Genomic DNA, 16,844 nt, shown 5'->3' on the forward strand with positions numbered 1-16,844 from the left:
TGAGCTACTAGTTGTTTGGCAGTCAGTGTTGACTGGGGATGTCGAAGTAACCATTGTTCCAGCATTCTTTGCATGTAACCTCTCTGACTAGGGTTACTTGAGTAGTAGCATTCCAACAGATCCATGTTTTCACCTCTCATCCATTTCCTCCGTCTTGTTCCAGTAGCCCATATATATATATATATATATACATATATATATATTATATGAAAAAAACATTACAATCCCATAAACTGAATAAATGCTGATGGTTTCAGTCTCACCAAGATGACTTATGTGATCAAAACTGTGTTTCCAGCATGTGCCTCTCAGAGACTTGGCTGTCAATGGTGATTTATTGTGACAGTTGGTAGCAGCTTATTCATCAGGCTGTTGAATGGATATCATCTTTCCATTACAAAGGTATTGGTGCAGCTGGCAGGGACCCATATTTAGATCCCCCTGGCAGACATAAGGTCCCAACAGCTTGACATCACGCTAAACTCCTGCCATCGCTCCGGGAGAAGTAAGAGTGACTGTTCAGTGATTATTAGAGACCATGATACAGACCAGAGAGGCACTAAACGCTGAGAAAAATTCCTACTTTATGTATGATTGTCACCCAGGCATTTAGTGATAAACCATAGGCATGATGAGAGGATCTGAATCTGTTGTTCTTAGAGGAACAGGATATTTCGTCCTGCCTGAAGCGATTCAACACCGTTTTACGAGAGGCCTCTGCGATAAATGGCAGCTTACAGCCCTGCTGCACATAATCCTCTGTACTCTATGTTCACACATACAGCTGCGTGTTATTAGACTCCGGGGCAAACGTTCTGCAGATTTAGGGAGAACGTTGACTGTCCAAACTTGGGGTCAGAAGGTCACGTTGCTCATTTCCTTGTCAATTTGATTTTCTAAATGGCGTCATCATAAAAGCACGGCTCAGGAAAATGTCAGCGTGATAACGAAAACATGTCATTTGAATGTTCAGGGTTGTTGATGCCTGGTGAAGTACCCTCCACATTTGACTGTAAAACACTAGTTGATACTGTCAATACAGTATCAACAGTACAGTAATACAGTAACACTACCTCAACATACAGTATGTGTTAGGGCATCTGTCCAGTGGTTTATGAGGTATTTTGCTAACAGACAGACAAACACACATGTGCTCAAACACATATTGTACATAATCACCCACCTTTAGCTGTGGACGATAAAGATGACAGAAGAAAACAAAGTCTTACAATTCCGCACATAGCAAACCCCAATTAGATGCTAATTTTCTGGATCTTTTCTATGGAAGTAACACAATAGAATTTATTCTGAGAGTAAAATATGCACCTTTGATACAATATGTGTAATTATGCAGAAGTATCAGTGCAGATTTTAAAAGGGATGTAAAGATTAGGTCCCCTCCAGCCCATAGCTAAAAACAAATCCATCCTGTCTAATGTTACAAATAGATGCAAGAACACGGTCAGCCCCCCTTGAACAATAAGTCCAGGGTTGTTGTACAATGGATCTGAAGTGTAACATAGTACAGTGACACTTCACAAAAACAACAACAACAAAAGAGGAAACACAATTGACGTTTCGGACCAGAAACAGGAAGCAAACAGGAAATAACTTCAACCTGCAGGAACAAACTTGGGTTATAATCACAAGCAAAAGCTGGCCTCCTTATCTTTTCTGGAAAATAGGATAAAAAAAAAACAACCAAAAAATAACAAAACAATTAATAAATATAAAAAAATGTTCTGTTTTTCACTTTAGGGCCACTGTACTAATGTGAAGCTTTGCCATTTGCACTTTTAAAGAAGTCACTGGCCAAAAAGAAGGACAAAAAATACATGAGAAGAGAAAAGAAAGGAATGGAGAGGAAATAATGTTGATTTAGCAAAGACAGAGAATAAATACATGAAAACAGAACAGAATTTTTATATCTGAAAACAATATGCTGTATTTGTGTAAATTGTCATCTGGTGTTTTTTGTGTTCAGACATTTTCATCATCATGACCTGAGGAGGAAAAAAAGTGTGATTTATTGCATTTTGCAAGAAATGGGTTCAGAATACACACCTAAAGGCTAAAGGGTGATAATGTTTTTGCCCATGTGTCTGTGTGTGTTTGTCTGTACAGTTAGTAAAATATCTCATGAGCCACTGAATGGATTTTAATGAAACTCTCAAGAAGTAATTCTTGGATGTGCATCTACAACTCATTGACTTTTGGACTCAACCCAATTCAAGATGGCCGCCACAGTTCATCAACATAACCCGCTCAGTGTTCCGGATAATGAGCTCAAATCTGGTGTGGTAGTAGCTGAGAGTCGTCTCCAACACACGCTCTGAGCACTAGACATCCTGTAACAGATGGCCGCCATTACCAACACAAAAATGGCGACTTAGCCAACCCAAAGGTGATGTAGTGAGTCTCATTCTCAAAACTTACTTTGAGCGCTACATGTACATAATACATCATGAGATCATAACCTCAATTTTAAAGTATGCATTTGTCAACACAAGGTGATCTCATTTTACAACTCTGACATGAAACCCGGCGGGTGATAGGCATTCCTTCAGGGAATATTCAAATTGTTTTAGGTAAAAATAAAATAATAACTGCCAGTGCATTTCGCGGTGCACCTCATAATTGAAGGTAATTAATTAAAACAGCAGCAGTTGAAGTGCATATAACTGGACTAATGCAAATAATGGATATAAAAAAAATACAAAAAATGACAAAAAGAGGAAACCCAGTGGCTGAACCCAGGATGTGAGGCTGAACGAGCAGCGCTGTTAATGTCTTTTATCAATTAGCGGCAGAGAGAGCAGGACCTCGCTCTTCCTGCCTCCTCATTGGTCAGAAGGCTGAACTCGTAGCGTTAAGCGCTCCCATATAAACCCATGCAGACCTGACACCGCTGCTATCTGTCATGCAAGTCCAAAGCATAGAGAGGAGAACAGTGTAGGGGAAACAGCCGGCCGCCGACTTCTCATCACATACTCAGCCTTTAGGTCTGCTCCTGCGAGAAGCTTCTTGGAGCCTCTCTCCATCCATCCATGAATCCCTCACAAAGCAGGAAGTGTCTCTGTGCATCCAGTGGCTGTGTGAGCTCCTGCGCTGAGAGGACGATGCTCTGGAGGACCGGACTTTTTCTCCTGATGGTGCTGAATGCATCTGCATATGAACTGGATCAGAACGAGTCCCATTCGCCCAGGAGGGCACGCTTCTCTGTCAACAGCCCTTGTAAGTACGGCGCCGCTTCCATCAGAGCGCACTGTCCAATTATGCTTTTTTTTAACATTGATGAAATCTTATCTTTGCTCATTAATCTCGTGGAGGTTGTGTCTCCCCCACATACTCCCTCCTTTCCCTCCCTTCCCCTCCCTCCTCATTGTGTTGGCCTATGCAGGCGTTTCTGTGTGAATGAGCGCGGTGATTCACGGATTAACGCTGTGGTTTTTGCCGGTCTCCTGCCGGCAACAGATGAGCATGGAGCTTGGTGCTGCTGACACCTGAGAGCGCAGGCTGTGTCTCTGCCTGCTGCATATATAGGTCCCACTAATCAGCATCGTGCTGTACTTTAGGAGCGGGGGGGTTTCAGGGCATGAAAAACACAGCGTTTCCTGTGCAGCCCTCCCCGTGGAGCTTTTGAAGTCAGATAAAAAAAAGAGAGAAAAAAAAAAGAAGAAGTAGGTTACACCTCGGCTTTCCTCATCAGGAGCTGTACTGTTTGCTTTATTGTAATTATTATTATGATGATGATTATTAGTAGCTGACATTTCTTATCTGGCAATAGAAAGGAAAACCCAAGTGGGAAATCATTTGTAAAAATCATTGCAAAGCATCAAACCCCTGATTTCTCCCCCACACACCTTTTTTTAACACAGATGAAAAGCAGTCACGGGGATGCTCATTCCCTTCTGCAGAAACTGCTTCATCATCACAAGATTTGCAGCTCACTCTCCTAATTTTCAGAGCCCATCTTTGGTCCCTGCATGACAGGCAGACTTCATCTGACTGTTCGGGTCAACAAAGGGCCCCAGATTCCAGAGACCGTCTCCTCTGAGGCATCTCTTTTAATGGCTGTTATGTAGGATTTGTGCCTGGCTGCTCTCCATCTCAGTGGATAAAGATTAAGAAAGGCCAACCTTCTGGATATGCTGAGTTGCAGATTATGTTGTATAGCTTTGTTTATGGTGTAAAATTTCAAGTCTGCTGCACAGACTTTGAGCTATGTCTTTATAATGAGCCAAATCTGTTCATGGATCTAAAGACTGATTGTTGCTGCAGGGTTTGTAGTTTCAAAAGATCTGAACTATTTGAGTCATGTGACACCCTGGAGATGACAAAGTAGTATGTGCATGGGATTGATTCTGGCTATCAGGTCTTGGTTTAGAGTTGATAGTGTGTGCGCAAAGGGTGTATTTTTGCATCTTATGTTGGCATGCCAACAATGTTCAGCAAACTCTTTGGTATTTCTGGTGCTGCTCATCTAAAAAGAACCAAACAGTAGAATACAAGCCCCTGCCAAGAGAGGAATGCAGCTGTGCCAAATACTCTGTGAGTTTCTTGGAACTATAAGTTGTCCAAACTCAAGTCAAGTCACTATTGGTCATGAGTGACTGTACATCTTTTGTGAATCACCAAAGTATGAAACATCCTTCCTTTGTTCACTGCATTTTTTTTAGCCGAATCCCTGGCAACCCTTGTGTAAATGAGCCCAGTGAGTGTGCAGTGACGCCCAGTGTTGGCTCCCATGCTGATGGTTCATTCTCTGTGCACACAGCAGATGTGGCACGCTGTCTCAACAGTGCCCTCCAAGTTGGCTGCGGAGCCTTCGCCTGCCTGGAAAACTCGACTTGTGACACAGATGGTTTGCATGACATCTGCAAGTCCTTCCTGTACAGTGCTGCTAAATTTGACACTCAGGTACACGCTTTGATTCCTTTCTTAATTCTGTGTGTTGGGTAGGGTTACATGGGCGTAACTGCCAGGGCGAGAATATGTGAAGCACTGCTGTTTTCTTTACAGGGTAAAGCATTTGTAAAGGAGAGCCTAAAGTGCATTGCCAATGGCATCACCTCCAAGGCATTCTCAACCATCCGTCGCTGCTCCACCTTCCAAAGAATGATAACCGAAGTCCAGGAGGAGTGTTACAGCAAGCTGGACATCTGCACCGTGGCCCAATCTAACCCAGATGCTATCGGTGAAGTGGCACAGCTGCCAAGTCATTTCCCCAATAGGTGAGCTCCTCTCAAACGCCACATTGTTCCACATATTCGTGTTTCTTTGTCTGCTGTGAGCTAAGAGGAGAGAATGATGCACATAGACAAAGAAATGAGCAAATTAAGAGTTATTCTTTTGGTTTCCTTTTAAACAATTTTCCGTTCAAAAAAATAAAAAAAATAAAACAGGAATATCAAGTTTGAATGTTTTTGTTCCTTTTGGCTGTTGGGATTGCAGTTTGGGAGGACACAAAAGGATCGGAGGGTGGAGCACAAGGCGTTGTAGTGACTAGAGCTACAGTTTGGTTACTCCCATATGCATGCCATCAGATTATCCACGTGTGCATTCATTTATGTCTTCTTGAACCGCTGCATATTTTTGTCCCTCCAGGTTGCCAGCTCTTAAAAAACTGTGATGTTTTTTTGTTGTTTTTTTTTGTTTGTTTTTTTGTTGACACAGATTTTACGGTAAGCTGCTGCAGAGCCTGATGGACTGTGATGAGGACACGGTGGACCGCATAAGAACCAGCATGGTGTCACGTCTGGGCCCGGAGATGACCATGCTCATCCAGCTGCTGCAGAACAAGCCCTGCCCATCCACTGCCGTGGCTGCAGTTGCCGCTGCCATCCCGACTGGCGTGGAGGCCCGTGGGAGCTGGCGCTGGTCCACGGGTCCCAATATGTATAAGATCCAGCCTAATCTGCGAAACAGAGACCCTGCCACTCATTTAGGCAAAAAGCGCTCGGCCAGTGACAACTCCTAACTTCCACTTCGATTTAAACAAAACAAAGCCCCACACACTATTCTCAAAACATCATGAAAGTTCGCCGATTCCCCAGGGGTGCAAACCCAACCCTCTGCTAGATTACAAGTTACTGTAACACACACCTCTAGGGAATACCGGACTGCCCATGGAGTTTATATCAGTTTGATTGTTGTTATATTATATATCCTACACGTTAGGCTTGAGAGAACCCTTCTTCCATTGACTGTTTTTAAATATGTCCGCTCACGAGTCAGTGTTGAACATGTGGCTGTTGCTTTTGTGCAACATAGTCTTGGTCACCTATTTTCATGTCCTCCAACAGAAATAAGTCCTTAACAAGTCTTTTGATGCCTAGCAAAAAAAAAAAAAAGACAAAAAATAAATTATTATAATGGCCCATGCCATTAGAGCACAAGCCAGTGGATTAAAAGACAAAAAAAATTGAATTTTTTCATAAATATATGTCAGTAGTTGGACTAAATATTAGTAATCTGGAGGAATGGGAAATTATTGGTAGATGTATCTAATGTTTCTGCACTGAGACCAGCCAATTGTATGCATGAGAAAAGACTGTCATAGCACTAACATAAACCTTAAATGTACTGTAAACTAACTTATAACAGACAGCCATAGCTAGCCCTCTGAAAGAGTGCTCAAACGTGAGTGAGGTTTTTAGGATTTCATGAGAAGTTTCCTTAAACCGACCAAAAACCAAACCCTTCAAACTGCCCTGAATGCTATTCTTAAAAATATCAAAATGATGTAGAGCTATAGCACTTAGATTTTATGGTTTGTTTTCTGATGGCAGGTAAAGCCATGGTCATAGGTTTCAATATATAATTCTGTACAGAAGGATTGTCCAGGTCATGGCCATGTCTATCAGAAAAAAAGTCCTTTTGCATATTTTATATCCAGACACTTGCAACGCATAAGACTGTTGAGCTGTACAGTATATGTGGGACCAGTTCATTTGGATCCATGCTCTTAACTGAGTGTGAAGCAGTTGTGTGCATGTGTGTACGTGTGTGTGCGTGCGTGCGGGTGTGTGCGGTAGCTGAAAAACATGCTCACTGATGAGACATCATTCTCTAAGGTGAGTCATGTGACATACACGCTGAATTTTTTCTATCAAGATAGAGAATGAATATTTAAAAAAACAAAACAAAAAGAAAGCCTTGTTGGAATGATATTTATTTTCCTACTATATTATTTAATGAATTTTTTTCTATTATTTTATTGTGTTATTATAGTTTGAGTTAGTTTACAGGTTAAAAAAAGCAGTTTTAGTCAGAACTCCTATTTGAACATGAGCTCTATGCCAAAAAAAAAAAAAAATCTGGTGACTGAATGGGACCCATGTCATGACTCTGTGCTGGCCATAGGGGAACACGGTTGGTCATTCATGTCAAGTGATCTCATTATTGGGCGTAACAAGAGAAAATAAAGGTTGCAGGTGCTTGAAGGCTGACCGAGTTGGTAAAACAAACACCAGTGTGACAAATCCTTTGAATAAAGTCTTTTGATGGTTCCGCACTACGCTGCAGCACCTCTTCTATCGACTAACTAACACTTTATTAGCTAGATCTGATTAAAGTTAATTGGTAACTCTAAATTGTCCTTATGTGTGAGTGAGAGCATGAATGGCTGTTTGTCTTGTTTGTCTCTATGTGGCTCTGTGATGGACTTGCGACCTGTCCAGGGTGTCCCTCGCCTCTCGCACAATGTCTGCTGGAAATAGGCACCAGCTCCCCTCCTTTACCTGGTTTTCCTGCATGGAAAAGCGGGTAAAGAAAGTGTATGGATGGATGGATCTGGTTCTTTTGGCCAATGCTGATTTGGGTTAGTTTGCTCCTGGTTGATCACTTAGTTAGATTCACTTGAAATGGCACGCTGTAGCTGTCCATCTTTGCAACTAAAACTACTGGCAGGTCTTATCCGCTGAGCAGTTCTTTTTCACAGGAAGACAATCATACAGAATCCGTAGTTCAGGACTGAGCCATGCAGGCGCTGAGAGGGGTCTTCATGCTGGTGTTTGCTTTTATTTGCAGATAGATGATGGCAGAATAAACTATAGACTGCATATATGTAGACCTTTAAACCGAGGCCTGAAGTTGAAGCCAGAATGAGCCCAGCTTTTCTTTATACTGGTGCCAGTTAAAGTTCGGCCACCTTTACGAAAACAAACTGAACATTTCTCTTGTTCTAAAATCACAACATGGCAGCTCCCGTAAACCGGGTCCTGTTGCCTTCAATACCCAATGAGAAATGGCAGAAACACTAAATAAATAAACCATCTTTGGTATAAAGTTAAAGACACAATAGACAATAGATAGCTTATGTTGATTTAGAGCAGAGTTAGTTGAATACCTTTATAGTAAATAATAATTCTTTCTGCACATTGAAACTGCAGCATAGAGAGGACCTTTGAGCCAGTGATCAGGTTTGGTTCAAAACTTCCCTTACTTGAAAACTGAAACCTTACAAATTGGTTTAATTAGAACCGATTTATAAAAACACTCAAATTTGGATTTATTTTTCTCCCCACTTTGACTCAGTGAAAAGAAAAGAATTGTGTCTCTTTTAAAACTAAAAGGACGTTGGCCTGGTTTACGGAGAGCGAAGCTTGAAAAGGCAAACTTTTCTTTCTCTCAGACTCAGCTGAAGAGCTATGTTAAGAATTCCAAACTATGCAATAATCACACGCAAAGGATTCAGAGCAATGCAGAAATTGACCTTTCTTTCGTTCAGTGCCAGCTGATGCTGTAAAGAGTTAGGAAGCAGCATGTGCGCTCTCACGCTGCACTCACAGTGTGAAGGCACTGCTCCTCTATAATGCTTTCTGTTTCTGAGTTTCTTTGTTCCAGGAATAAGGATAATTTCTTTAGTGTCATGCTGTGCAGAGGGAGAGACATTCTGAAGAAATTTCTTGGAAAGTTAGGAGTTATTGTGACACTGTAATATATATACTAGCTTATGGTTTATTTTGAATATGCACTTTGCATTATAACCACTATAAAGGGCATTGAAACATTCAGCACTCGTGCAACAGAGGCATATTTTATCTACCCTGTGAATGGAGATGAGTTTGAATATTTAGCATCCTGAAGGGTCAGGGCTTCTTCATGTACTATCGATTCATACGTCTGCATCTTTGTTGTCCGTGGGTAAATCCAAAACCCAACAGCTGCTGCTAAAACTATCCTGTATGATGCTGTGCGGTCGCCCCCTCTGCTGAGGTCGCTCTGATCTGTCAACACGATGAGCTCAGCATCCGTCTACATTTTCATTTTAAACATTTTGCGTGTTGTTTTCGTATTTATTTGAACATTCTTTCAATGTCAAATATCTTTTGGCAATGGCAAACAGACTGTTCCTCACCAAGTAAAATGTAACAGAAAATTTAGAGAATGTACCCGTAAAATGAATGTCTCTTTCGATGAGGACGTGACCCATGAAGGCTCGTAGGAAAACCAAAAGGAATGAAATTATTTTGATTTCTTTCTGCTTTAGATTCTAATCCAGGTATAGGGTGCTCAAGGTTGGTACTGGAGTATTGGTAAATTGACCCATGGTGAGGTTTTTTTTTTGTTTTTCCTTTAAGACTGTTCTTGTTTCAACTCGAGACTAAAACCTCCCTCACTTCTGGCACTTCATGGTACTCTTTCCCCTCAAGACTTGAAATAGACTGATAAATGTTGTTGTGCTTAATATCAAAAAGCTTCAGTGACTAGTAAAGTTTGTCTTGTTTTCATATATAAAAGATGGTTATTTTACTATCAGATTCAGAAACTTGTTGCAGATTATAGTATATTAACTGAAACTCTTGATACAGATGCTATGTAACGCATGATTGACCCTTGTGAATCACTTGCACTTTAAAATATACCCATACACATATATGCCCACACTGTGTATATGTTTGGGGTTTTTTTCCTCTGTACTGAAAAGTCATGAAAGATACAAGTGCATCAATTGTGTGTCTTTTGCTGATAAAGAAATAAATATTTCTCAAATGTGGCATATTGTGTGAAATGTGTTGCTTTGCTCTTCTTTCATTTATGTGGCTCCTCTAGAAGTTGCATACCTGCACATTAATCTGTTACATTACAAGTCTATCATACAGTGAGCTGCAATGGTTAAAAAATAGGTGTTTTATATGTTTCTTAATAATAAGACAAACTCTGTCAAGACAGCAAACTGAAAAGACCCTTGTCTCAAACATGGAGTCAGTTTATTCTGCATTGCTGCCACCTCCATCTCTACCCATCAACAACTAATTTCCTTTGCAAAAGATATAATAAAAAAGGAACTGGTGTTCAGTTTGCTGCCACGCAAAAAAAAAAAAACATTTGGCAACCAGCTGCCAGAGCTAAGAATCCAATTCAACTTGTTAATTTTAAAGCCTAAAATAATCCTGGAAAGCAAATAAAAATCAATCCAGTTAAAACAGTGGCTTTCCTAAGTGTGTAGGAAAGGAGGCTTCAACCGATAGTTGATCCATGGATTAAGGTGTGGTTTTGTCCAGGTTGTGCAACAGTGGACCAGATCTTTACTCTCTCAGATGTATGGGAGTTTGACTGTCCAGTAAAAGGTGTGTTACAACCTAGGCAAAGGGTTCAAATTCCTGGTTTATCCACCTTTCACCCTCACTGATGGCCATGAGATATGGGCTTTGGTGAACTGTAGAGCAAAGCAGATTATTATTGTTAGGCAAATTTCTGATCTGCCCCTTTTATATTATGTCTTTATAAAAAAAAAGATGCATTGATAAAGAAGAAATATTGAGAAAAACACTTAAATGAAATGATTTAGGATGGAAAAAGGGTGCACTGGTTTGTGAGCTGTTAATAGGAGGTTCAGCTCTATGTTTTATTGCTCTTCTCATTATGTTTGTCCTGGAGGTGAAGTGAAGACAATTGCTCCCTCTTTCCTCTTAGTTTGAGCTCAGGTAGTCAGGCTCACCTTGTAGAGATGCCTGACTTCTTTCATAACAGCCAAAAACTAAAATAGATCTCTGAAACAATGCAAATGCTCTGTGTAGCATAGAGAGTCCTGATCGTGTAGCGCTCGGTTCTGCGTATCATTTTAGCTTTTTTAATTTTTTTTTTACCACAATATATTTCAAAAGAAGACTTGTGTACCAGTAAGTTGTGCACCACATGTCCTGAAATTAACATAGCATCGCATTCTTTCCACTGAATGATGCAATGCCATAAGCCCCAATAATTAGAACAAAAATTGTTCTGGTTAACCACATGCCCGCAGCATATGTTACAAATCCTGCAGCACACCAAGCAGGAAGCTGAGGGACACATCCAGTGCCTCCTGATGAAAATGAACTTACTTAAACTTAGCACAAATGAGCTGAAACTGCAAAGTGCTGTTTGGTTTGAGAGCCTGAGGAAAAAGAGGGGGCAGAGCGCAAGAGGCTCCATGAGCACTAATCTCAGTCAGAGGGAGATATAATTTCATGCCTATTTAGAGAAGAGTCCTGAAGGGCTTTTTCAGCTGCTCTCCAGTCTCATGGATAGGTGATGCAGCAGCTCTGCACACAGATTCTATCACGTCCTTCTTTAAAGAGACAATCCCTCTCAGTCCGTGCACAGATAAAGCAGAATGGACAGAGCACAACACCTTTCAACATCACCAAATGGTCTCTTTAAAACCGTGTCTCGCGTAGCTGTAGTTATGTAGTGGGCAACTTTTAAAAAGCAATTTGGATGGAATTACTGCTTTCAACACGGAGGAGCATCTTGTTGCCAGGAAACATTTGAGCAGAATTTTTGACCCTGACTATTCATTTTGTTGCCTGTTGCTTGGACTGCTGCCGAGCGTATCAGCACCCTGACAATCACAGCCCAGAGTAATAATGAATAATGACAAAATTACATTGTCATTATGCAGATGCAATCCATACCATCTGCTTGTGTTTTCCTTTGTGTTTCTAATTTGATGCTACAGCTTTTTCTAAAACTGGTAGTGAAACTGTGCAACGTTTGAGCCATGAATGCACCGCTGTGGAGCACTCCTCTCGGAAATGATAAACCTTCTGCAAGCGTGCAAGTGCGCAAGATAAATCTGCATGCAGTCTTTGCAAATGCGAGCAGCTCATGCATACATTTCCCACAGACAGGCCTGCAGAAAATAAACTCTCATGCACAGTTTTATGGGGTTGCATTCCCTACGGGTGACCCTGACATCAGCGATCATAGCGTTTGCAATATGCAGGCGAGCAACAGACCCAGCATAGTTTGTCATTGTTTTAACCTCTTGATCAAATTCTGCGGGAGGAAAGCAATGTATTCATAGTGCATGCAAAGTGGCAGCAATTTGATGGGGGGGAAAATGAACAATGCGCTGCGGTTAGTGCGGTACAGCAATTCTTCCCTCTCCCAGTGTGTTTTATATTCATTATGTCCTCCTCTTTCCCATGAAACTTGTGGCATATTCATCAGCACTGTGACAAATTAGATGTGCAGTGAAATGGATTATGACAGAGAGCAGTGGAAGATTAGATCCACTCCAATCTTACCCAGCAATCACTATCCCTTCATTTCTGTGGGGAAATACCCAAGGACAGGAAAGAAAATTAGATCAAATTTTACTGAAGAAAGAGCTGGAGTGGCAGGGGAAAGAGAGGAAACAGAGCTTCTCTTTTTTTTTCACTTCTGCCAAAGCATCTGCCTCGAAACGCGTTTGTCTTGGAATCAACTGCAGTTTTTTTCTGGTTCTGAATAGGCCCAAACACATACAACTGGAAAACGCGTGTAAAGATAAGTAGGTTCTCTGCTTTCTTTCATGATCCAGTTTCACAAAGCTTTGCTATTCCTGCAGGAAGAGTCTGTTTTTGTCTTAGGGACTGATAGAGCCAAAGGAGCAACAAATTCAGTCACTTGACAGCTTAAAACGCTTTTGAGGACCTTCAGAAGCAGAAGGTTTACCAGCTTTGTAACGAAGCACAATAAAAGTACACTGTACAAGGTGCAGCAATGCTCCACGCAGACAGAGTTTACGGTTATCCACAGTTGCATTCTTGCCTTTTGTGTGAGACCTGGAGGAAACCAGAAACACGCCTACACAAGACCGAACCACGGTTTTTAATCTCACGTGGATGGTGTCCTTCAGAAATGGAGCTAAACTTTATTTAACGCCTCGTGCTGAGATTCAGACGCACAAACTGCCTGTATCTGGGGGGTTTATATGTCTTAAAAGTTTGTATTCAACAAGGTGCAAATAACATAATACTCCAGAAATTTAGGGAATAAAAAAAGCATCTTTGTACTTAAAACAGAGCAGCAGGGACATCTAGTGGACAAAAATGGGTTTCACCAAACTTATTATTATTATTATTATTATTATTATTATTATTATTATTATTATTATTATTATTAGCAGTGATTCTGTAGTTTGACATGTCAAATGAAATGTTTTATAAGAGTTGTGTTCATTTCATAATTCACTTATTGGATTTTTCTGTTTTAGGGATGTAGAACAACCATAAAACCTCTCATATGTTTTCAAACTACAAAGATGCTGAGGGCACTCAGAAAGTGTGCTTAGTTTGGTAAATGGTAGGTAGAAAAACAAAACTCCACACCATTCTATTAAATATAAAACATAAATTGCCCCAAAAAATTAATTTTAAAAAGTGAGGTAACACCGGTTTATGGGAGTTAATAAAACAAAGCAAGTTTGCTTTAAATTGGCTTAAACATACATAAAAAATACATGTTGCTGTATTATTAAAAATAAACTTTTTGCAGAAATATTTAGATGTTCAGATTTATTACAGATGTTTAGCAGCAAATAAAGGAAACAAGAAAGCAAAGTTTCTGAAAACTATTCAGTTTTTATCTTTTTAAAATTTTTGACAAAGCTTATCTTTTATTTCTTTTATTTATCTATTGAACTATTTTTTTTTTGTTGTTGTGAAATGAATGTACATGTATCCTTATTGGACCTCCTCCTCCCCCAAAGTTATAGTTTATTGTTGGATTTCTGATGTTATCATGAGGGAAGTTTTTCCACGCAGCTTATATTAATTTAGTTGCACTGCGTGTTTCCTGTCAGATCTTACCATAACATCCTGTTGGTTTTGACTGACTGAAACTGACTGAAAAAACAACAAGCTTTTATGAAACAGTATTTTATGATGGCAAAAGGTAGTTCACTGTATGACCCTGTTGATTTATTCATTCTTAATTCAAGAAAATTGATTAAATACATTATTTATTTTTATTATTTAAGAGTTACTGTACAATCATTTTACCCCACAAAAAGAACAGATTTGGTAATACAGTGACCCATATGTTGTTTGATGGAGTGCAGTGTTTCATTTTTCTTTTGAACCCGGCTCCTTAGATTTATTTATCTGTTGTGGCTAAATGTTGTTTCTTTCACTTTGTCTCTCTTTGGGAGTCTCATAACTGCTCTTTGTTCAACATTAAAGTTCCTAAAACTTGACATAAAGTTAGTGCTGCATGCAGTACCAATGAATCCTCCTCCTCTTCAGTTACTTTATCAAAGTAACAACCACGACGTCCATGTTTGACACTATATGCTAAGGGTTGACAAGACTAATATTAAAGCTCTTCCATTTTGTCTTTTTAAAGTAAATAAAATGCTGGAAGGTAGAAAACATGCTTCAGTCCTTCTATGACGTTGCGTGATTTTAAGCTAAGACATTCTTTCTGTTTTTATCCGTCTGTTCTCAGAGCTTGTGTTTGATTATTGAGGTGATGGCTGAAAATAAGATTTCCTCAGATTTCACACTCCAGTGTCGGCGGTCCTGTTCAGTCTACAGCTCAGTTCTGACCTCTGGCGCACCCTTCTGTCTGAAGAAGCGCCTTTCAGCTTCACTAAACCACAATGCACATAATGTAGAATGTAAAACTGTAACATATCTCATGATTATAGCTGAAAGGTATCCTCCTCTCCTAAATGCGAACATCATTGTCACCTCAAGTTTAGGATCTTTAGCTGAGGAAGGCTGGGTTCAGTTTCACCCCCTGTAAGTCGACTCTCTCTCCTCTTTCACCTGCCTTCAGCCTCCTATTTTACTGTATGATGAATTAGGGCTATTTGTGGTAAACTGCACGTCTTATGTTACAGCGAGGGGGACACGTGGTGGAATCAACAGGAAGGGCTTTCAAAGATTTGAAGCTACATTATAGGCGCAGAGAGTCAGGATGGGCCTCGCTTCGAGGCTTCACAGAACACCGGTGCAGTGATTAAGGCGTCAGCTCATCAAGCTGGACGTGCAGAAATGCCCCTGGTGTCAAAATGTTATGTCGTTTGTACTTTTGAAGATCAGGTTTCTTGGTTTGTACGTTTGTGTCACAAATTGTAGCCTGAAGATCGAGTTTTAAAATCCTGTTTAAAGCCTCTGAACAGAAAGCTCTCATTATATGAAACACTGGGCCATGAAAGCGCACAGAGTACAGCAACACATCAACTAAAATCACATTTTAAAGCAAATTTAATGTCTTCTTGTCATTTAGATCCCCTCCTCTGGTGGTCTGCAGAGTCGGCTGACAGTGAGGTGGTCTCTCTCTCTCTGGTTGCAGGCTGTTAGTCTGCATGCTCACCTTGTGAACATGGATTTTATTCCCCAGTGGAAGAAATGTGTCTGAGTGGAATTGCTCTCAAAAATATTCAACCCGTGACAAAGAGCTGATCATATAGGGATGACTTTTAAGCCTTCCATCATAATAAATGGTTTATAAATGACATTTTTTTTATATTCAGAACTGTTTTTCCTGTTTGCTTTGCTGGTAATAACTCATTCTTTTGTACTCTAAAAGCAAAGATAAAAACACATCTGTCTTTAAACAGCTCAACTGTCTTGGACAGGTATGTTCTGTAAGACCTGGCTGTACCCACAGAGCTCAGTAAACAGGAAGAAGGTCTGGAGTTTATTTCCTGTGAGCTCAGGTGAGCAGTCTGAGCACAAAATATAGGTTGTGGTTAAAACAAAAAGGTATCAAAAGGTTTCAATAAACACTGAGAACAAATGGGATGTGCACACATTGTTTAATAGATATGTTTTTTGTGAATATTGTAGAGATACAAGAAAGTAAAAACGTACTTTTGAACAAATCAATAAAAGCAACACAAAAGGTACAACAAAGGACTGGTTGTCTTCCCTCAGGCCACTAAACAGCACAGCAGACTGTACTGCAGCTGCACACAGAGCAGCTCCACAAAACACAAACCAGTGAAATTTAAAAGAAATCATCGTGTCTGATGATTGCAGGTGTTACAATCCGGGCCAGTAAATGCACGGTTTTTGATAACCAAAATCAAGATTTATAAATGTGTGTGTGTTTTTACTCTTTATTTGGTTCTATTAATTCTATTTTTCACACCTTTGGTCTGTATTTGTGACTGCTCTTATCTGGCTTAATAATATGTAGTGAGTACAGCTTGACTAGATGGATGATTAAATTGTTATGGTTTATTTGCACAAATAATAATAATAATAAGAAGAAGAAGAAAACCTGTTCCTTACAGGCTTTTTAATCAGATCTGTTTTTACCTGCGGGGCTCCTTTGTAGAAGTAGGTTCTTGTGGTGCTCAGTAAAAGTCTATGTAATCCTATATTTTTTCCCTCAAAATGTAAAATTTACACACACGTGTCATCAGCTCCCTTTCTGTGTTTTTATACATCAGCGAAAACAGGAGTTTTATTGAAATAGTTTTTTTTAATGCATGGCAATTAAAGGTAACTTTTAAAATGTTAAATGCCAGGGACTTGTAGTTATGAGTTAAGGATAAACTATGAGTGTTTGAGAGGCAGTTAGTCTGTTTTTTATTTACTAGATACTCAGACATCTTAGTCAGAAACAGGCTGATTTGTACA

General features: G+C 40.0%; 1 protein-coding gene across 2 annotated transcripts; it reads left to right on the plus strand.

The window, feature by feature from the left end:
* The first annotated feature begins 2,904 nt into the window (after nucleotides 1–2,904).
* stc1 (stanniocalcin 1) lies at nucleotides 2,905–10,000 on the plus strand. Of its 2 annotated transcripts, none has more exons than XM_017417153.2 (4): nucleotides 2,905–3,234; nucleotides 4,778–4,920; nucleotides 5,023–5,234; nucleotides 5,677–10,000. In XM_017417153.2, exons 1-4 carry the CDS (start codon nucleotides 3,048–3,050, stop codon nucleotides 5,978–5,980), a joined length of 846 nt encoding a protein of 281 aa, XP_017272642.1. In that variant the 5' UTR covers nucleotides 2,905–3,047; the 3' UTR covers nucleotides 5,981–10,000. The 2 variants fall into 2 exon arrangements, with proteins under 2 accessions (XP_017272642.1, XP_037835069.1); XM_037979141.1 differs by having other exon boundaries at nucleotides 4,781–4,920.
* The last annotated feature ends 6,844 nt before the right edge of the window (nucleotides 10,001–16,844 follow it).

Source organism: Kryptolebias marmoratus, linkage group LG1 (genome assembly GCF_001649575.2).
Source record: "Kryptolebias marmoratus isolate JLee-2015 linkage group LG1, ASM164957v2, whole genome shotgun sequence".
NCBI lineage: Eukaryota > Metazoa > Chordata > Actinopteri > Cyprinodontiformes > Rivulidae > Kryptolebias > Kryptolebias marmoratus.

Bases quoted from the DNA above. Each gene is read 5' to 3' on its own strand.
- stc1 (XM_017417153.2), top strand. From the start codon at position 3,048: ATGAATCCCTCACAAAGCAGGAAGTGTCTCTGTGCATCCAGTGGCTGT. The intron at 3,235-4,777 runs GTAAGTACGGCG...CTGTGCACACAG, and splicing joins CTTCTCTGTCAACAGCCCTT to CAGATGTGGCACGCTGTCTC. The intron at 5,235-5,676 runs GTGAGCTCCTCT...TTGTTGACACAG, and splicing joins CCAAGTCATTTCCCCAATAG to ATTTTACGGTAAGCTGCTGC.